This window comes from Pteronotus mesoamericanus, unplaced genomic scaffold (genome assembly GCF_021234165.1).
Source record: "Pteronotus mesoamericanus isolate MK-2021 breed Mesoamerican mustached bat unplaced genomic scaffold, CSHL_Meso_final scaffold_1186, whole genome shotgun sequence".
Taxonomy (NCBI): Eukaryota; Metazoa; Chordata; class Mammalia; order Chiroptera; family Mormoopidae; genus Pteronotus; species Pteronotus mesoamericanus.
The window spans coordinates 6,450,036-6,471,915 of record NW_026555302.1 but is presented as its reverse complement, the minus strand read 5'-3'; the positions used below and the strand labels follow the sequence as shown (position 1 = coordinate 6,471,915).

The 21,880-nt window shown below is 50.7% G+C and overlaps 1 protein-coding gene across 2 annotated transcripts in view; it reads right to left on the bottom strand.

The window, feature by feature from the left end:
* Positions 1 to 8,582: 8,582 nt before the first annotated feature.
* STX6 (syntaxin 6) overlaps positions 8,583 to 21,880 on the bottom strand; it is a 29,270-nt gene continuing 15,972 nt past the window's right edge. Inside the window, exons 4-7 of one of the 2 annotated variants that reach the window (XM_054587693.1) lie at positions 20,697 to 20,741; positions 19,394 to 19,500; positions 18,060 to 18,154; positions 8,583 to 14,184 (exon numbers count right to left, since the gene is read on the bottom strand). In XM_054587693.1, coding sequence (XP_054443668.1) covers positions 14,108 to 14,184; positions 18,060 to 18,154; positions 19,394 to 19,500; positions 20,697 to 20,741 — 324 coding nt within the window. In that variant the 3' untranslated portion in view covers positions 8,583 to 14,107. Of the gene's footprint in view, positions 14,185 to 18,059; positions 18,155 to 19,393; positions 19,501 to 20,696; positions 20,823 to 21,880 lie in introns of both variants that reach the window. The other variant, XM_054587692.1, reaches the window with a different exon arrangement.

Here is a 21,880-nt window from a genome sequence, read left to right as displayed (position 1 = left end):
CTAGGGAAAGGGGAGGAGCCTATTTGTTTATTTTGTTTAAGGATATAACTTACGCAAACCAAGGAAAAGAAAAGATGGGTGTCCATACCCCAGGTGGTGTCAGCAGCTTCCTGCCCCGTTGTTGGCAGGGGAAGGAGAGAGTTTCATTAGGTGGTTCTGGTGGGTCCCTGACCGTCACCTCACCTCCAGGTCCACCCTACTCCTTGGCAGGGGTCCCTGTGTCTCCCCCACTCCGGAACCAAAGGAAGTGCTGGGCCACATTGGCCTGGAACCTGCCTTTTTCAGTCTTGTTCCTCCCAGCTCCCATGCCACGCCTTTGCTCTTTTTCCAGAAATGGGTGAAGTGTCCCAGAGAAACAGCCTTGCAGCCATTGACCACTCATTCCAAACCAAACATTGGAGTGTGTGGTCTGGTGTGAGAACATCTGGGAGATGTCATCTAGTCACTGGAACACCAAGAATTTTTTGTGATACATAAGGTTGAAGGGGGAAAAAATGAAACAGAGACAACTTCGGGGAACTGCAGCTATGGCTAGTGAGATGGGCCAGAGCAGCTCCGTCCCTGCGGCCCTGCCCTCCGCCTCCACCCAGATCGAGGCTGCAGCTGCCGGAGCGTGGCCGGGAAGTCCTCTTCCTTCTTCTGTTGAGTTTGGACCCTGGGTGCAGCTAGTGCCAGGCTGTCCCCAGCCACAAGCTCTCTGCCCAGACTCCCTGACAGCTGCTGTGGATAGGCCAACAGGCCAGGGGGATGGGCTGTCCCACCTGGTCGCTTCCCCTCTCTAGGCCCAAACACTGTCTAAAGGGTTGGGACTCTGGGAATGGATGGCCATGTGTCAGTTATAATTTATTAAAAAGCAAAGCTGAAGCTTCTCCTGTCCTGAGTTGTATATATTTTGGTCTGGATGCTCACTTGCCTACTTACCTTCACTAGCCATAGGCAGGGGCCTGCAGTCGGGGTGGGAGAGGGAAGCCAAAGGCGCAGCAGTGGGCTGTGCTGGGCATGCCTGAGGGGAAGGCTGGGGTGGCACCCGGGGTTGGGGTGACAGGGTAGATGTGAAGCCTCCAGAGACGGTCCTTGGGCTGGGAGAGGAGCCCTGGGCACGGTGTGTTTATGAGCAGGAGGTGGAATGAAGCTAATAAACTTAAAAAAAAAAAAAAAAAAAAAGTAGGGCCTTGATTTGGTGCAACTGGAGGGTGAAGTGGGCAGCTCAGGGCTGTTTGAGAACATGGCCGGGTACAGGCTGTGGTTAAAAACAAACACAGCCTTCAGCAGAACCAGATTACAATGAGTGTTAAGCAGCTTTCAGGGAACAAAGTTGCTGAAGGAGGAACTCGGCCTCAGGGAAGGGTAATGAGGGGATGGGACAGCAATCCTGTGGAGGGAGAGTGTTCTCCCATTCTAAGGTATTATCCACAGGAGCCAGCGAAGTCCCCTTTTTACTGCCCCTGGAGGCTAGGGGGAGCGAGTGGGGGGCAGCTCCCAGAGGCCCACAGCATGGCACAGGATGGGGGGCTGGACAGACCTGGGCTGGGAGACGAAGGAATAATGGGAGGGCTGTAGCAGTGAGCAGAGGGGCCAAGGGAACAAATACTTGGGTCTTTAGAGTGTGAAGAGGGCACTGGACACTTCACAGACCAACCTGGGGTCTCCAAAGTGTAGAAATGAACCCATAGCAGGAACCCATAGGCATGGGGAAACTCTGGTGACTCCTGTACCCCAATTCCTAGCCTTGAGATGTTGATTCGGGAAGATGTCTACCTTCCAAAAAGGACTCCTTGCCATTAGCAGGACCCAAATTCATAATCAGAGCCTGGCAGCCATTGTTTACAGAGACCCTTAGTGCACATTGTATAGCCAGAAAGCCACATACTGAGATGCCAAGCCTCCTGCATTGTGTTCTTGCACCCTGAGCCACGCCTTATAAAGGTGTTTCTGGGATCATATTTCAACCAATGGGCTGAGACCTGATCCACCCACTCAGAACCGCACAGCTGTAGCCGTAGTTGCCTCTCTACTGACCAATCAGAGCAGCTCCATAACAACCAATCAGAACACATGATTTTGACCAATCAGAATAGTGCTATTTGAACCACTCAGGCTGTGCAAACTTGGATTCCTCATTTGCATAGAAATGGGCCAATCAGAGACTGGGGCAGGACTTTTCTTTAAAAGACGGCCTCCCGTTTCTCTCAGCAGACCTACTCTTTGGGTCTTGGTGGGGCTACCCGTTTTTCTGGGTTGCAAGCTGTTGGCTGTAGGAAGCTTTTCCTCTTTCCAAGAGGAAACTCCTGTCCACCTTAGGTTGGTAGTAGCCAACTTTTGTTGGCAGAGGTCACAAAAGGTTGAAAAAGTTTTGTGCTGAACAAGCTTCTAAGGGAAAAAGGCGTCTCTGTTCCCTTTGTCAGGTAAAGACATCTTGCCTGCCCAGCCCCAGCGGGGAAGGAAGGGAAATGAGGGCGCCGGGGTTAGGACAGGGCGGGGAAAGTTCTCGAAGGACTTCTGAGCATTCTGCACCTGTTACCTCCCAGGTGCGGGGCAGGACCTTGACCCAACATCTTACTTTGTCCTTAAAGTAGTCCCGCCGGAGAGGTCCTGTTTATTGTTTCCATTTCTGCAGGTGGAGAACCAAGCTCAGCAACAGTAACAGGGCGTTCACACCTAGCCCCTTGGACTCAGGGCCCACTCTCCCAACTACCGCCCCAGCCCCGCCCCCGGTCCCGCTCTGGTTCCAGGAAAGCCTTGTTAGAAGGCGCGGGGGACGTGGGGGTGGGGGAGATGCTCCAGACTTTGCGAAGTAGACCTGCCTCGCTCAGTGTCAATGAGGCAGAGGCCTGATTTCTTTGGGGTAAAGCAATGCCAGGTCCCCCCTGTCTTGTGTGGGTGGGAGGGGACTTTGGCTCCCCCAGATGTCTTTCTGAAGTTCCCCGTTTTTGCTGCCCAGGGTCCAGCCCTGTATCCCCCGTGGGACCATCAGAACCCGCCGTTAGAACTAGGAGCCGGGCCACGTGCCAGGCAGGAGCTGAGGCTGGTGAGAAAGACGGGCCCTCCCTCCGGCGGCGAGAACCTGGGAGAGACGCGCAACCGTTACCACGAGGCCAGGTGGGCGCAGCAGGAGAAGCAGGCACCTGGTGCGCGCCGGGTAAGGAGCCTGGGAGGGGTCTGGGGTCAGCGGTCAGCCGGGGCGGGAGGCTTACGAGGAGGTGCGCCGACACTGGGTTTTGTAAAATGGGTGGGAACTCACAAGACGGGAAAGAGAAAGGACAACGTCCGGGCACAGAAAATGAATGTCGTGGGCAAAGGTGTGGCTGTTTCCTGTGTCTCACCTATGCTCCCCACCCCCATCCTGCGGCAGTTTAATGTGTCCAGACCTCAATTCACGCGAGGCACAGGAAGTGGCACAAATTTTGGTTTCATTCAAGTCAATAGCCTTAGGGTGACAGGGGTGGGGGCAAGTTCAGAAGCCAGGCGGTCCTGAGCAGGCCGCGCCCCCGCGACGCCTGTTTCAGCTTGTCTTCAGGGCCTCCCTCCTCCGCAGGCGCGGCCGGCTCCAGGTGCCGGGCTGCGGCGGGCGGGGGCGGCGAGGCAGGGAATGCCGGGGGCCAGTTACTGTGCGCGGCTCCCGCTCTGCGCCCGCTCCAGTAGCCCGTGTCCTTCACGAGGGGCGACTTGGCTCCGATGCCGGCGGGGCTCTGCGCTGGCCGCGCCAGCCCAGCCACGGGGATGTGCCGGCCTCGCCGGCGTTCAGCCTTGGTCGCGCCCGCCCTCGCCTCCGCGGGGGCGGGGATGGGCCCCGGGTGCCCTGTCCGCCGGCGGCGGCAGTTCAGAGGGGCGCGCGCTCTGGTCGAGCCGCAGCCTGCCCGGAGCCTGAAGTCCTGGGCCTGGGTTCTTGGGGGGTGGGCCAAGGTTTACACACCTCCACCCACTACACGCAAGACCCTTTGCTCGGCAAGGGAGCCTGGGATGAAGACATCCTAACTTGGCCCTCGAGAATCTCAGGGGGCGGGAGGGCCAGGGGGGCACAAAGGGACAGACCCTGGGAACTTAACGGTGACCCAGTCTCGCTAAAAGTCGATGACAAAGGCGGCGGCAGCCGGGAGAGGAGTCCTAGCTGGACAGAGGTGTGGGAGGGGAAGCTGGGGACCCACCCACGTGTCGGGGAGCAGGGATCGGGACCCAGTGCGAGCGGCATCCCGAGGTTTCACGCGTGAAGGAGGAACTGCAGGCGCGGCTTGAATTTGGGAAGTCAAGTTTAACCTGGGAATGGAGGCACGTGTAGTCGCAGCGCTGTCTGCTCCACAGATAGTGCAGAGCTCTGATGGGGGCTCTGAGGGGCCTGACTCTTTGGGGCAGTTCTGTGAGGGGGGGACCACGTCTCTCCGGGTTACAAACGAGGAGCTAGAGACTCAGAGGTTAAGTAGCTTACCCAAGGTCACACAGCAAATCATTAGCAGAGGCAGGACTTGAACCCGCCTTCTAACTCCCAGCCTGAGTCCATCTGCTCTTTTGGGACCCTGTGGGGTTCACTTCACCCAGAGGCCCTTGGGCACCCCCACCCCTTGCTGCTGACCTTTGCCAGGGGCTTTGCTTCATTTTTCCTCAGGGAAATGGGGTTGGCATTCCCACCTGCCTGCAGGGAAAGGGTGCGGGGAGGAAGAAGCGCGAGCAGCTCACTTTCTAGAGTGTTTCTAAACTGTAGGCATAACCCACTTGTGGGTCACGTGAGCTGTCTTGTGTGGGCCAAGAGCAGCATTTAAAAAAACAAAACAAAACAAAACAGTGCCTCCCACAAGCTAAGAGCAGGCAGTGGTTTGGGAAACGCTTCTCTCAGGTGTGTCCTGAGTTGTAATTTGGTGTTGCTAATGGCCCTGCTCTGGAGAGCAGCAAAGAACTAGCCCGGGGGCCTGAGGGGGTGGAGTGGGGGTGGGAGGGGAGCCTGGCCCCTCCATCCTGCCTGTGGGTCTGAGGGGTGTGAGCTGCCTGCTGGGGGCTCCAAAACCTTCCCAGACCTGGTGGCTGGTCAGAGTGTCTGGCCCTGGGAAAGAGGCATCCTTGACCTTACATCCCTGTTGCCAAGGGGAAGCCCCTACCCCTCGGTGGAGTGAAATGTGACTGGACTTCCTGGTTCTCCCAGCTGGCCCCCAGGCAGCAGGATTCCCATGTGAGAATTTATTTATTGTCCAGAGCGTGGGTGGTTGGTTCCCTGATGCGGGCATGCCCCTCCTCCACACATTTAGCACTTCTCCATTTGCTTAGCTTATTCTGTGCCTTTGCTGGAATGCCATTCCCTTTGTCCCCCCATGGACCCCCTGGCAGCCTTCAAAAACACTAGAGGCATCTGCCCTAGGAAGCATTCTCTGACACCTTCGTGCTGACTTTGGCTCCTCCTCCTAATTCCTATAGAATCTGGTACCGAGGGCTCTTTGCTGTGGTTCTTCTAACATAAAATTACTGTTTCATCCTGCACCAAACTTACCTGGTAACAACTAGACCTCCCTGGTCCATCTGCCCAATCCATTTCCCACCCAAATCCCCAGGCTGTTCTGGGCTATTCAAAAGGCCCTGCTGTCATTAGACCCCCCCTCTGCCCCATCCCCTCCCTGCACCAACCTCTGAGCCTCAGCGAAGTTTCCATCTTCCTTACAGAACCAGGGCACCTGCTTAGAAAGTGGCAGCAGCCTGCCTTGGCAAGAAGCTGTGCCCAGCTCTCTCAGGCTGTGGATTTGACCAGGTCGGAGTGCTGGGCCCAGAGGAGCGGGCTGCCAGGATTGGCTCTGATATCTGCCCTCTGAGCCAGACCTTAACAGCTGCCCTGCCAGGCCTGGAGGGTATCCGGGGCTGTCCTACGGATGCCAGGCTGCCTGCCGGGCCCGCCTTTGTCTTCTCCTTCTGCAGTCTGGGCTCAGGCCCCAACTCACAGCATGGAGCTGCCCTTAGGGGCCTGGCCTGGTGCCGGGCACTAGGGGGAGGCCTGTCCTGCCCTTGGGCAGCCCACAGCCCCAGGTGGAGACAGCTACAGCTGTGGAAGGGGACAAACCAGTGTGCCAAGGGCTGCAATGGAAGCCCCACACAGGAGGTCCCACACCACCTGGTGAGCAGAAAGTCTCCCCGGAAGAGCCAGCCCGGGTGCAGCGGCCTCTGTCTAGCTCTGGGGTTATCTCAGAGCAAGGGATTCAGAGGCCTGGGAGCTCACAGCTGCCTGCTTTGTGAGCGGATCTGCCGCTTTGACTCATCTTGGGCAACTCAAACTGTCTCCAGGCTCTTCTGAGTTCATGCAATGAGTTTGACACACTTTTTCTACACGTTTACAGCCTAATAAACAAAAGCCCCAAAATACAGGATTGGGCAAAAGTAGGTTTACAGTTGTACTGTGACATTCTTTTGAGTTAATAAACCCATTGTAATAATCATAACCTGTGTTGTTTTTTTCCCCATACAAACAATTGTAAACCTACTTTTGCACAACCCTGTGTTTTATCATCAAGACTGACCAGCCTGAGATCCCTGACCAGATTTCTTGAGCTCCACTCTGGGCTTATATGGTTTGAGACATGGTTTGTTCCATGGCCAGTGGGCGTTCATGCTATATCTCAGGCACTGCTGGAGCTCAGTGCTTTAATCCGCCCGGGACTTGAACCACAGCTCTTTTGATCCCTCATCCTCTCCTTAGCTTTCCTCCACCATTTATCTGGTTAGAAAGGCAGCTCAGTGAAACATCTGCTTGCCACCACTGAAATCTGAATGATGTTTTTTCTTCTTTTAAGGGGTGCAGTGTAATGGTCCAATCAGACCTGGGTTCCAATTCTACCACTTACTAGTTGTATCCTTTGGCAAATTTCTTAATTGCTCCATGCCGCCATCTTTGGGTACAAAATGGGCCCCAGGGGACTGTGAGAAATAAACCCAGTGTTTTGCTCCCTGTTAGGTCCCCAGTGCCTTGGTCAAAGACCTTCCGGCACATCAGATCTAGTGTTGGCCAAGAGCCAGTGGTGTTTTGTAAGGAGATGCAAAACTTGAGAAATTTGCTCCTGGAGGAGTTGATGGCCCATCCCAAAGGCCGGCCCACCTCCACATGAACCTTTGTGCGAGGAGACAGGAAGCAGAAGCGTTTAGTGGTGTGCACAGAGCAGGCTCGGGGAGGGAAGGGGGAAAATGCCACCGCAGAGGTGAGTTTGGGAGTGCCTGTCCAAATCCAAGGTGGCTTCTGGAGCCCCTCACCCCTGCTCTGAGGTGCACTGGTGGGGACTTTTTGCTTAGGCTCTGCCTGTCCCTGCGCCAAACAGGAGCCGCTGCTAAGGTCCTGGGTGTCAGCACCTTGGTATAGGAGGGGCCCTGCTCCCACACAACTGACACCCTGGAGGTGCCAAGGATCAAGGTTTACTGATTTCACTCGGAGGGTAAACACATTGTGGCCCCGTGGGCGGGTCTCCCCTTCCTGGTTCCATTTTGCCTCTGGTCTTGCCTTTTAACATTTCCCATGTGAGTTTTCTGTAAGTCTTGCAGCCAGTGGTGGGACCTTTTGAATGACAGTTGCACAGCAAAGCCACGAGTGGAGCCAAGGCATTTGTAGATTCAGTTGTGCCCCTTGTGCCCGCCACAGTCCACAGTCCAGTTTCCCCGTGGGGTGCAGGGCAGTGACCTACTTTCCGTAGGGTGTACATATAGCTATTTCCTCCATCTAAATCTCTCCTTCCTCATATATGAACCATAACCCTCAGAACATGCACGCTTTCCTTTAGTGAGGCTCGTTGGTGTGCTCATTGGCCTTTCCCCTTCCGAGGCTGGTTATTACGGCATTAGGGGAAATCAGGCCCAGCTTTCGGGATACACAGAGGTGCCAATTTCTGTGCCAGGCACTGCGGCACAGTAAGCTGCTCTGCCTCTCACCAGCTGCGTGACCTTGAGAAATTACCTATGTCCCAGTTTCCTCATCTTCAGATTTGAGATATTATTAGATGAGGAAGCATCATAGTTTCATAGAGGCATTTTTAAGTATTCTATATGTTAATACAGTCGAAATACTTAGAACAGTGCCTGGCACATCAGTGAAGGTGCCTGATTAACGAGTGAGGATGACCAAGGCCAATGGACTGCAGACCCCTGCCGTTAGGGGAGCTTATGTAGGCAGCCTCCTGGCATTGTCTCACACAGAGCTGAGGGCAGGCACTTCCAGCTACACACTTGAGTGGCCAGTGTTGTCTCCCAGCACTTCACCAGGGCGGGGGGAGGGGGCAGGACTAAAGGACTCACTTCCTTTTGGGTTCTAGTCTCTCCATTCCCCCAGAGTCCTAGTCCCAGATGAAACTCTGCTGTATAATATTATGAGTACATAGTATGGTTATTTGGGGACTTAAGAATCCATATGACCAGCTCAGCCAGAGAAAGCATAGCTCAGCGTTTGGCTCTAGCAGCTACAGGCTTTCCTGCCTCAGGTGTGTGCACATGTCCGTATTTAGCAGTGGGGCACTAGGCAGGTGGAGGCCATGTTTAGATGTAAAAAGAACAAAAACAGAAACCAACCAAGCTTAAAAAAAGAAGAAAGAAAAACAACCCAGGACGAAGCTCATGGTCTCTCCATTTCTCTTTAATACTGAATAGTATTCTTTATACAGTTGTAACATGATTTCAAGAGCAGAAGAAAAAACATTACTGATAGATTTCAGGGTGTAAAAATATCACTTTAAAGGACAGCTAGTTTAAGTTTTATTTCACACAGTATTTAAAAACACTTTTCCAGTTTATAGTGTCATCAAATTTTGTTTAATGCCAGGATCACAACAAACGCTGTGGAATATGCTTTATTTTGCAGGAACGGTTTACTGTGGCCTAAATTCCACAATGCAGTAGCAGTGGTTCTCAAACTGGGGTGGGACTCAGGTTCTCCTGAGCGGCTTGCTAAACTCAGCCTGCTGACCTGACCCCTCTCTGGGATTCCGCAGATCAGGAGGGCCTGGGAAACTGCATTTCTAACAAGTTCCCGGGGGATGCGCTGCTGCGGGGTCCCACAGCACACCCGGAGACCCACTGTGTGGAGGGGCAAGATCTATCTACCTATGATGAGGGCTGTAAACTTGGGGCACCAGGGCTCCAGCAATCTCCTGGGGGTTGGAGACAAGGGGAAGCACCGTCTGGAAATCACTGAGGCATTTCCACTCCCAATCCTTGATCTCCCTTTAGTTTGTACCTTCTAGTTATTTAAAAAGAAACGCTATGAGGTTATTTATTCTTGGAAGAAAAATATGACAGTTCAGTCCTGCTGAGTATTGCCGTGTATTACACATTCGATGTTTAAATTATACTAATTTCTAATAACAAATGAGCCAGTAAAACCATATTTCCACTTAGAAGAAAATGAATCCATAATTGCTTACAGCTTGCTTTCTTTGGCCCTTCCCCGGTTTCGAGGCTGCCCCTCCCGCTGGGCATTCTCCCAGCCTGGGCCAGTTGGGAAGCAATCATGTGGCATTTACCATACAAGCAGGTCCAGTAACTTATTAGGGACACCTGGCTGGCTTCTCCTCACCCCGCACAGATGACAGAGCACACTGTATTTTCCTGAGGATTGGGACACCTGCCTCTCCCAGGACAGACCTTATCTGCAGGGCCGAAATTGCCATCCAGTAGTGGTTCTCAGCTGAACCTACTTCCTGCAGAGCAGGGAAGAACCACCTTGAACCTGGCCCCACCCTGGGGCTGACAGAAAGCTTGGCTGGAATGCTGCCAGGGCGAGGAGAGCTGTGATCAGAGAACAATGAAGCTGGGTGCTCTTATATCTAACACCTAAATAATCAAGTGGTTTCCAGGTTTGAAAACTCATAACCTTAAAAAAATATGGTAAAGCACACTTCCTCACAAGGATCTGGCTGCAGCTGAAAAACCCAGTCCATGAACTGTCCTTTGTGCGAAAGCCAAACAGTAGGGCAGGTGATGGGTGGCCTAAGCGTGGCTCCCGTGCCACAGCCTCGGGGAAGGGCAAAGGTCACGTCAGAAGGAAAACACGAATGCGAGAGCTTACATCAGAGGGAAACAAGTTACTGTTCTTTCTTCCTCACCTCCCCACATATCTGTATCAGTAAAGAAAGAGACTATAATGCAGAGAACTCCCAAATACATGTAGGTGGCAGCAACATGACCAAGGTGCCCCCGTCACTGTCAGAGCTTTAGTGTTTGTCCAACAGCAAAATGCAACAAACAGCTGGGGTGACCGTGACAAATTACAACCAGCCGACCTTAAGTCATGTTAGTGAGGCCCGCTTGTCCCAGAGTGTGAGGGCCCCTGGGCCAGGGTCAGGGTGCAATGCATCAGATGACTCCCGTGTCTGTTGGGGGAGCTGTAACTGTTTCATCTTTAAAACGAGACTGAACTAAGTGATCGAGTTCACTGAGCCTACTGCTGTTAGAGACACAAACCCCAGGAGTCAGCTGGTTTGGAGCTTCAGCCCCAGCTCCAGGAGGGTCACAGGAGGGCTGTTCTCTACTCTCCTGGTTTCTGGACTTGACCCTGGACAGCAGCTTCCCAGGGAGCGCTATCACATAAACACAGTGAGAACGACAGACGGAGGTGGGCCTTGCGAGAACAGGGCCTCCTTATTTCAAGCATAAGCATGTATTTTGTGAAAGCTGGGGGCTGTCCATTACAGAAAGACCCCTCTTGTCATGCCAGCCAGGTGACACAGCTGCCCTCCCCCAGACACAGGGCCCTGGGAGGAGCCTCTGACAACCTCACAGGACCTTCCCACGGAGCACTGTCTTGGAGAACTGCCCTCGGTCAGGGACAGCGCAGAGGGGTTTGGGGGCTCCAAGTCTGCAAACCTTTTGGTTTCACCTTCTCTCTGCTCTTCATGAACAAAGAACACTCTTTAAGGGGGGGGGAAAAATTATTCTTAAAATACCTGGGAGGGAAAGAAACAGCGGTGAGAGGAAGACAGGAGGGAGAATTAAAGGAAGTGCGTTCCATAGTTAGAACTTCGGCTGTCCAAGCAGTCTGAATGTTGTGTTGTTTATAAATCTGTCCTGCCATTTACAAGGCAATGCCACATAGTCCAAAGTCCACAGAGTGGAAAAGCAACTCATTTCTATCATTCAGTTTTTAGATCTTCCAGTGCTATGAATTATCTGGAAAGCTCACGGTCTCACTTTACAGCCAGGAAAATTACCAGAAGAAGAATCCTGGCGCTGCCCCTTTCACATACAGAAGGCACCACACTTAACAGAGACAGATTTCTCTTGGAGTTAGGCTGGATTTCTCTTCACAGCCCTTAATCTCACGAGGTGAGAAGGACGGGAAGTTGCCAAGTCGTTGGCTCCCAAACCCATCAGTCTGTCTAACTCTGGCTAAAAGCAGAGAATAATGGGCAAGTTACCAAGTTTCTCCCCCTTGGGCTCCAGCGTGAAGAGCCTCATGTAACACAACTGCCACGCCGTAGGAGCACACAGGGAGCCCTGCGGTTGTTCAGCTCACACAAAGTCGAGCTCAAACGTTAGACTAAAAACCAAGGGTGTTTTACTTTTTCAGTTGGGTTCCCACCTTGGCAGACTCCATGGTTCACTCCTACTCTATCTCCAAGTCAGTTGGTTAGTGAAATGTTCTTCCAATAAACATAAATTGAGTGTTGTCTGTTACCCATCTCATCCTGCCACTCTTTAGGTGATGGATATGGGGAGAGGTGTGAGGGCTGAAGGGAAAAAAAGGAGCCCACCTCTGCTCCAGGATGTGCGTCCAGCAGCCTGACCCTCACCTGAGTCCCTGGTGTGTTCTCTTGGATTGCCAGTTTGAAGGCCAAGGGGAAGGCCTTCAAATGACCACTTGTTTGTAGTGAGAGCCCAGTCCGGGTCCAACAGGCTCAGGCCCAGCATCAAGCCAGTGGGGCGAGGAATGATGTCTGGGGCAGAGCCAGCTCCAGGAATTCCTGAAGAGGCAGCTGCCAAAGAGTGGCTCCTTCAAGCTGTGGGCTCCAGTGGCCCTATAGGGAGGGTGCGCCTAGTGCTCACATTTTCATAAATGTTCTCTTTCTAAATATTGCTCTGTTCAGCTTCTGCCTGTGAGTCTGGTTTACAATGGCCACTGTGTAGCTAACACCTGAAATCGGTGGGGTCGGCCTGCCAACTCTAAATATCTCCAAATGTTGAGTAATTAAGCCTCAGGGTCACAAAACTTGGTCCCTGAAGTCAGTCAGGGGAGTATCTATTCATTAAGCATCAGGCGTGTTCCCAACAAGCCCTCCTGACGCACATGACAGTTCTGCAGGGCACAGTATGCCTGGTAAGAGCAAGACAACAGCATGGCTTGGAAATGGGGCAGTCGCGTAGTTCGGAACCCAGTTGCTTCATGTAACATGGAGTGTGGGCGAGAGTACTAAGACAAGGTCCACGTTTTAACAAAGTTTTAACAAAGACTTATACGTTTAGATGCAAATCCAAGGACCATCCCTGGTCTAAGTTCACAGACTATTTGAATAAATCTCAACTTTGCGAAACAAATAATCTAGTACCCTACTACCCTACATCTGAAGCCCTTTGTAATAATCACCTTTTTTTGCTAACTTGAGAATATCATAAATCAAATAGTGTTGAGTGTAAACATGGATGTCAATGACCCTTTCAGTTTTATAAATCTACTTTTAGCTTTCATAGGCGTGTGCAGCGCCTCACCTGCCATGATCCTAAACATGAGAAAATACCCTTCTTTAAAAATTGTTACAAACATTTATTAAAAAGTGCAGTCCAAAAGTTAGCTGGGCAAGTACATCATTGTGAATCACAAAAAATAAGGGGAAAAAAGCCCAAAACAAAAACCAAGAAATACAAAACAAAAGTTTTAAAAGTTAGGAATGGACCCCAAAACATAAGTCAAAGCTAGGACTCTACCTGGATGTTGCTGTGCTTTCCACGTGCAAAGGATGACAGTGAAGATGTAGCCGTGGCCGCCAGGCTCTGACACAGCTCAGCTGCTGCTTTGATATTAGGCTATTCATCAGGGGGCGTATAAAAATATGCTATATACATGTGCACGTGGAAGCATTCACTAAGTCACCAGAAGCTTCAACTTGAGTGTTTCAGCAACGAAAACTCAACTGAAGCATCTGTTATTTAAATTTGGATCGGCTCAGTGATTTAAATGGAGATAAAAATCGGGTTGTCATCTTATGGGGGGGCTTGGGGAGGCAAGGAAACCAGTTCATCACCTACCTTCTTTGCCATTACAAGGCAGGAACAGCCTGGTCCAGAACAAACTTTTGCTGCCATTACAGTTTCCGACTACATGTAACTTGTGTGCTACCCATTCCCAACCCCATCCCAACAAGGCAGAGTGCCACAGGGTCTGAATCCATTCAGGTGGGCCGCTCAGCAGCCACAGATTAAGGGTCACCCTAAAAATACAAGTTACACCTCTGGGGCAGGGTAGGGGGAGGCTGTAGGACAGCCACCTGAATTCAGCCAGGCTGTGACCTCCCAGGACCTTGCCCACCCTTTGCTCAGCTGTGCACACTCAGGGTTACGCTCCCCTTCCTGCAAGACACCAGTTAGCGTTCCCAAAGCCCAGTGCTTTTCCTTGTTTTCCATTAGTTACTCACCACAAAAAGATATGCCTGGAAAAGCAATCTGATCCCTGCACTTATCCCTGAAAAAGGAACCATTGCATCTTCTGTCACAAACTGCTTCTGGGCCTTCTGGCCCTGTAATGACCAGCTCTCGGGGCAGCAGAGTGGACCGAGGAGCCCCATTCCTGACAGGGTCCTTCCGGAAGGGACAGTGGCTGCTGTCTGAGCAGGGAGAGGGTCTGAGGAGGAAAAAGCCGCTGAGGAGGGATGGAACGGGCAACAGCGAACACTAGCTGAGTCTGAATTTTTCTGGATTCCTCAGAGACCCCCCATGGGGAATGAGGTCCAGGAGGCAAAGCCGTGGTGAGTTGTCCTCAGGATAGGACAGGTGGCGCCAGGAGTGTGCATTTGTTATGTCCTCTTCCCACCGGTCCCTCCAGCGCTGGGACGGAGGAGCTGCCTCAATGGTGGGTCACAAAGAGAAAGTCAGCGCGGGCCGTGTTTTCAAGAGAGGAAGGTGAGAGCCGGCACAGGGCGGGCTGCGCGTCTTCCTCCTGGGTCCTGGGCCGTCACAGCACTAAGAAGAGGACCAGCACAACCAGCAGGACCACAAAGAGGATGGCTATGGCGCACCACTGGCGCCGATCTGCGGGGCAGGACACGGGGGTTAGCGCTCAGGACTCGACCTTCCCCAAGACACAGTCACATGAAACATGAAACCTAAGGCCACCCCTTGAAGCGGGAAAGGGACAGAACGTGCAAATGATGGGGGCAGAGAGGCTCCTGAACCTGCCCAGGCGCCTGGGCCTCCAGTGCTGCTCTGGCCTGCACTGCACTGCACTGCCATCTGCCCTGTCATAAGAAGGTGCTTCCTGCCTCAGGTCCTTAATTAAAACCTGTGGCTCAGCTTTCTGCCGGCGCTTACTGCGTCCGTGGAAAAGGAGGTGGCCCTGGCCTTACGGATCAAAGCCCATCTGCTTTAATCCCCCACTGAGGTCAAATCATTTCATTCAGCAATAATCCTGTCCTGTTCTCAGAGCACTATTGGAGGATGGAAAGGGGATGAAAGCCACTGCTGGTCACTTCATTAAAGAGCTGAAAAAGCGAGCTCCCAGGCTCCCAAGCATTCATGTTACCATATCTGGTCAGGAAAGAAGACTGCTTAACCGGTTGACTGTGTTTAAGTAACTTGCACAGGTTCTCTCTCAGTGAAGGTGAACGGTCTTCTCTGAAACTTTCTGCCCCACCAACAATTTAGAAAAGGCATAGGAAAGAAGGTGGCTAGAGTCCATCTAAATGGTGGACAGCAAGGAGGCCCTGAGGGACAGAGCAGGCCCCCGGGGGAATCCCAGCTCCAGCCCAAATCCGGACTGACGCCACCCTAACTCCAGCACAGTTGCCTCACCGGGCCGCTGTGAGACGGAGCCAGGCAAGAACACCCTCGCGCCCATTCTGAGGGCACAGGGTGCTGTCCTCCTCAGGACGGTCCCTGAGCTGGGGTGCGCATAGAAAGCAGGTAGCCATGGATGAGCCCTGCCATTTTCCACAGAAGGTCAGACTGATGGAAAAAACTTCCGCTATCCTAGGAAAATGTAGGTTAACTGCTAGAAAGAGGAGTTTCATTGAAATAGAACTATAAACAAATACTGATTCATCAGAAGTTTACTTGAAAGCCTACAGATTTTAGCTCACCGTGGCTACTGAGAATCACATTACCAAAAGGTTATGATCTAGGAAAACAGACCATAAAACTTTCCACAAGGCAACGCAAAGTCCACAAAATGTGAACTTTTAAAAAATTACTTAAATGTCCTGGAGAGCAAAACCTTAAAAGCAGCCAATACAACTTCCACTAAATGATATAAGGAAAGCAAATACCTCTTGGCTCTGCCTCAAGACACACTAGAAACTGACTTCCAAGCTGTGACGAGGGCAAAGACCCACGTCCACAGGGCCCTTTTCTGAAGGAGAACTATTCCAAGGCCGGCAGCGTGGGCCTACCCCTGGTGCTGTGTGTAATCTGTTTAACTCTCACTGCAGTGGTCCAGAAAACTACAGTACCGAACATTCTCTCACCTATGTAAAGATGTTTGCAATAATTCAAAACCACTGTCATTGAAAATAGTCCGTATTCTTCCAGGACAAAACAGTCCAGGTAATTGCTTCCTAACCGCCCCGCCCCCATCTCACACCTGATTCCTGTACTTCTCCCCCGGCCCAGGCACCCTGCCATTTTCAGAACTAGATTTCCAACACTGAACCAGCTCTCCACCTTTTGGCTTTCAGTTAGCCTCTACCAACCCCCTCCCCACCTGCCAGCACTTTCGCTTCTGGGATTGCCTTAAATAGGTGTTTTCCTCATGGAGAACGTCCATGTGCAAGCTAGCACAACCCAGGAATGCTCTTTTAAAGCCATTTTCCTTTGATGTGGTAAGTTGCTTCTAGGCAACATGAACTAGGTAACCCCAGGGAGCAGCTGACTTCTGGGAGAAGGGGTGGGGCCTAACCACAAAGGCTGTTGTGACCAAGTAGAGTCCTAACCAGCTTCCTGCAAGCTCAAGCCCTGTGTCAGGGCGCAGGAGAACAAAGGAACCTCCAGTGGTAGTTTTTTTCCCCTCAAACATTTTCCTCCCCTAAAGAGAAAAGATGAACAATGGAATTTCTGGTGAGGGGAAGTAAACCTTGATACCTACTCAAAAAGGATATACTTTGGGTAGGAGAATGACAAGATAGTGTCTCTCTCGGGTAATTCAAAAAAGTAAGTGTGGGGTTTTGGCTGATCTCTGCCCGCAAAGCCAGTGGCTACTGCAGAGCCGATGCCTTGCATCTCAGGAGACAGGGACCGTGTGCTCAGTTACTGCCTAGTCAAACTTCAGTGTGGCTTTCTGTAAGTAAACTTTCCCAAAAGCTATGGAGGACAGAGACAGATTGCCTTGTCTGCAAACTGAAGCAGACCCCACCAAGCAGGAAGCCCCAAACAATCTTTATTGGGGAGCAAAGATGAAAGTGAAAACCACAGGCAACCTCTCCAAACTGAAGGGCCTTTCAGGCCAAGTACTCTGTTTCCTGGCTCCCTTTCCTAGACAAATATAACTAAAGTTCTTACTGTGCTCCCCAAACCTTTCTTTCTGGAGAAAGTAGAATAAAGCATAAGCAAGTTTCAGTGCTATTTATACACATTGGACAGCTTATCACAATGCAAGTACTTTTCTAAATTATTCATACCCGGAATGCTGGGAAGCAAAGACACAGTGCATCTTTGTTCAATTGCTCTTCCCCAAACAAAACTGGTGCTGAAGTAGCTACTTGACTTTGCGACTAATACATACACTAGTGAGAGGCCTGGTGTTTAAAATTGTAATATAATACTTCGTTAAAGCAGAAGGGTGGGGGTGGAAGAGGAGAGAACAGAGGGAATCAGATGACTTTGCAAACCTTTCTCTCAAAGTGTCAAAGGTGAACTAAGCTGGTGCCCGCTTTAAGCAATGACTAGCCTGCTAGAAGCATGTGTATATTAATCCTAGAAAGAGAGTAGGAAATAGGCCTTGCTAGGAGCTTCCCTTCGTTTTGGATCTAACAGGTCATCATCCCTTAGGGCCATCTTCTGCCTGTCTTATGACTTTTTAAAAACAAACACTAAATGCTAATACATGGGAGACACATTAAACACTTGCACACTAATTATTACTATTTCAGTGAGTCCTTACCGCCACCTTGAGAGGCAGGCATCACCCTACTTTTTAATCAACGAGATACTGAGCCCCAGAGAACTGTTCGTGTAACTGGACTATGAGTTAAACTACTGAAAAGCAAACATACATATGTATATTTAAATCTTTTCTCAAACAGCTAAGCTATTAGACTCTAACATGTACCTGAAGGGGAAACCAACAGAAAAAGGTGTCAAGAAACAGGACGTTCTCATGGGGGAGGGGTGCTAAGGTTCAAGGACACTTCATTTACTTCAAGGCCAATCTCAGTTCCTCCTTTCACCAAGCCACCTCCACCAAGTAAAGAGAAAAAGAAATACTGGATTTTCTTCAATTTAAGAGGTTATTTCTCACATAATAGGGGAGATAGATTGTAGTAATCAAAAAACAGACTTCACTAGAACACGTCGTCTGCTAGAGTGAGTATAATTTGAAAAATATTACTTTATCCCCACCCTGGTGCAAATTTGCTGGAATATTTCACTGTGGATTTAAGTTAGATCTGCAAGGGCACCTTATTGTGAAACGGTAGGGGCTTTTCTTTCAATGAAGTCAGTCTAGGAGAAACAGCAACCGGCTTCTTAATTATTTTAAAGTGCCCTATTTTGGCAAGAAAAATAGGGAAAAAATAAAATAAAAAAAGGATTTTGTACTTGCAAAGAAAGTTGCTCCACCAGGAGAAAAGCTACCAACCACTTGTGGAAAAATGTGTCACAGGAAAGGGATGTGAACAGGTATACCGTCCCAAAACCCCCCCAAGACTGTTCCCAGAATTAAGTGAGAATTCTCATCCCTTAAACACCATACATACCACTGGTCATGTGAGACACTTTCGCAAGTTTCTTCATCACATTGTCCAGCCGAGACTGAGTGCTCTCCAACTCATGGGAGAAATCATCCAACATACTAGAAAGGGAAGCAGATGTAGAAGGCAGCTGGTAAACCTGAAGCCTTGGTGATGCGTTGGTCATGGAATTAAATCAGGATATGGGCCTTGGTTTTAGCAAACACGAGACAGGCAGCACTGGGATTCAAGCCCCCAATCTATATCTGACATCCTTGGCACAGATATGTTTTTGAATTCAGAATTTTTGGAATTTAAAAAAGGTACTACATCTTAATGTGCCATATATTAGCCAACATCCTTAGCAGGGCCTGGGGCAGTCCCCACAGTCAAACATCTGAGTGTTTCTGCAGAGAAAACCATGTGCTGGGGCTAAGTTAGAGCCCTCCAGGCACCAGGAACTTGCCCATCAGCAGCCTGCCCTCTCCTCCGCCACGACTGGTATATGGTGACTTGCATTCATTTATATCAGGTCCAGTCCACCCAGTAAATGGTAGAGACTCTTGAGGGCAGACACACTGACTGTTCTGTTCACTCCTCCACCAGTAAGCGCCCAGTGCCTCCCGGAGCAGGCGCCCAGTCTGAATTTTTAATAATGAATGGATAGCACTGAACACAAAGTGGGTTAGGAGACTTTCTGATATATCCTAGTGGACTGTCTTTTCTTTTTTTCCAGAAAAAAAAATTGTAAAATGGTAAAGGTATTGTGTGGTAGCATTTTAGAATTGCTGGTTTTGGTGTCATACTTCAGAGTTTAAAAGGATTGTGGTTAAGGATAAACAAATAGACCCAGCTATATTCCCCTGTGTGTTTTTACTTTTGATTTTTGATGGGGAAGATTTTTTATTAATCGGAGTTAAATTTTTAAGTTTTTCTCCTAAAGCTGAAATTTAAGATGCAAAGCAAAAAATTTTGTTTGATGTGGTGGGACAGTCATAGGGTGATAAAGGTCACTCACACCCTACCCTCTGCAAGACACAGGTCTCCACAGGGGTTACACAGCCATATCTGCGTCACAGTCCCATCCATACCGACACTTCAAGTACCTGCTCAGAGGGATCTGTATCTGTTTTTGCAGGTGTTGAAAATAATAATAATCATGACTGCCTAAACCCTGTTAAATATTTTAACTGATAATTTGCTTTTCTTGGAGAGGCTAGTCTGTAAAACACAATAAAAATGTAGTTATAAAGAAAATAGTTCTGGGGTTCACCAGTCATGTAACTGTCAGGCTCGCTGGGGTCCCGTACAATGGCTCCTGCCCTCAATTGCACGGCCTGAGAGGGGCGCCTCGGACTCACACTGCCTGCTCCTCCAGCTCCCCTCCGATGCGCTGGGACATGTTCTTCAGCACCCCGATGCTGCCAGAGACCAGCTCCAACTGCTCGTCCTGCTGCTCCACAATCAGCTGGTGCCAGAGAAGCGGGAAAGAAGCAATTAAACTCCATCTCACCTGGTCCCAGGCCCAGCACTCTGGCAGCTGCTAGCTTCTTTGCCAACTTGGGACAATTCACATTCAGAAGCAAAGCCCAGAAATCAAAGGACCAGATCGTTGCCTTCAAGAACACACTGCTCAAAAGGCTGAATTGTGAAGCTCCTGATACCTCCTGCTGATCCAGCTTGTGAGCAGTCAGCCGGTCTTAAAACCACCAAGAGAGACTTACTCTGGTTGGCTGGAGTCCAGCACGGGAGCAGACAATGGCCAAAGGCACCTGCGCAGTGACCGGTGAGCCATGGGCATTGCCAGGAAGAGGAAGCCCTCCACCAGGGTCAAGGTCTCAGTCCACAGCAGACTCAAAGACAGGGAGGCTGGCAAGTCTCTGGGAAAACTGCACACACACACAGTCCTTTCCTCCCTCCTCAAGGACAAGCCAGGGGAGGCCCTGGGGCAGTAAGTTGCCTCAAGGACAACTGCTAAGTGATAAATGTTTAATTGTGTGGTAGCCTCCTCACTTTGTATTTTAAAAAAAGTTTGGTTAATAGCAATTTAGGCAGACAGCTGGTTAAGCAAACATGCTATTGGAAAAAATATATAACCTATATAAAACACATAAAATATAATATTTAAGAACCAACAGCTTCAATGGGTAGATAATCTTCAAATCCTCAGATATATTATTATTAGCTTCCTTTTTTCACTATAATACACATCAAAACACCACCACAAACATAATCTCCCTTTCCTTCTACCCTTCACTTCCACTAAAGCAATCATTTTTATATATAATGAGACCAACAATGATTTTCAATGAAAAAAACCAGGACTCAATTTTTCTGAAAGTGTGCCTTTTTAAAAATGAACAAAAAACAGTATATGGTGGGGGTTGGGGCAGAGGGCCCTTTTGTTTGTCTTTGTTTTTAAGCCAGTAGCCCTGTCTGTTTCAGAGGTACAGCCCATCCTCCTAAGAGGCCTAAATAAGCCCAGCTCTTGGGGAACAATCGCGCGCCTCTGGCTTTGGAAACCCTTCGCATGTGCACTCGTTACACAGGTCCGCGCGGGCGCACTCTGGGCCAGCCTGCCTGTCATCAGCAACAGAGCCCCCGGCTGGCAGGACCGGGAAGGCGCCTGCCTCCGCACCTGTCCGCACAGGCGGTGCCCAGTACCTGTTGCTGAGCCTGCTGCTCCTCGATGAAGTGGGAGTTGGCTAACTGAAGCTCGTGGTCCAGGCGCGCGTATTTATCCGGGGTTCCGGTGCTCCAGCTCTGGCCGCCGCTGTCTCCCAGCAGGGCCTGCAGGAGCGGGATGGGGGAAGGGGAAACGCACGGTTAAGGCCTTGGATATGTGCTCCATTAGAGCGACAGAGTCCTCACAGCGCTCACCATCTACCCCCCGCCCGCCCCCGCCCCCGGGCCGCCTACGGTAGTGGGGTGGGGTGGCGCCTGTGGTCCGACCCAAGGAATGTTAACGAGGGCGGGCTCGCTCTCCCCCTCTCCCTGGGACTCGAAGACAGGTTTCCTCCCATTGAAATGCAGATAAAGGTCGAAGTAAGTCTCAAACACCCATCTGCACACAGCTTACAATCTAAAAGCACTTTTCTCCAGGCCAGCTCTGCCTGGCACCCTCGGAAGTTCACCAGAGACCCACAGGCTCTGGTCTGGCTGATTCCACAGGTCTTATGGTCCAAGAGGTATTTGGGTTTTTTGGCGGGGGAAGAGGGGGAGGGGGTTGTTCTCGAATGACAAGAATCTAAATCATAGTCTCACAAACAGAAGGCGCAGGAACCATCCATGTCTGTTCAATTTAACCCACGAATAAATTCCAGTGCCCGTCCGTTGAACTAAAACGCTACAGGCTTCACAGACTGAGAACTGGGGAGCTGGACCAGGTAGTTATAGCCACAATGGGCGCCTGACTGACCCTAATTCCCTAGGCGGGCACCGGCCCTGAATTCAGTGTTGCCACCAGGGTCCCCACCCCGGATGCCAGGGTCAGCTTCCCCAATAGGAATCCGAGGTTTGTAGTCACGATACATTTGGGAGTGTCTCCTGTACATGCGAGGCCAGTCAGGAGGGTGAGTGCTCGGTCTAGGCAGCTGGCTGGCTGGGTCCCTGCGAGCTCTTCTGACCAGTTGGTCAAAGTAACTGCTCACACCAGCCCTGCACAAAGAACCAGAACCTGCTGGGGGTGCAGATTCTTTTTCCTTCTGGAGTTGCCATATCTTCTCACCACTTTTTATCTCTGAAACTGTTAAAAGCCTGATTACCTGGTTCTCTGTCTGAAAAGTCCTCCAATAGCCCCTCAGGACCGGCGCTAACTTCCTCTAATTAAGAGGCTGGATGGTGCCTGT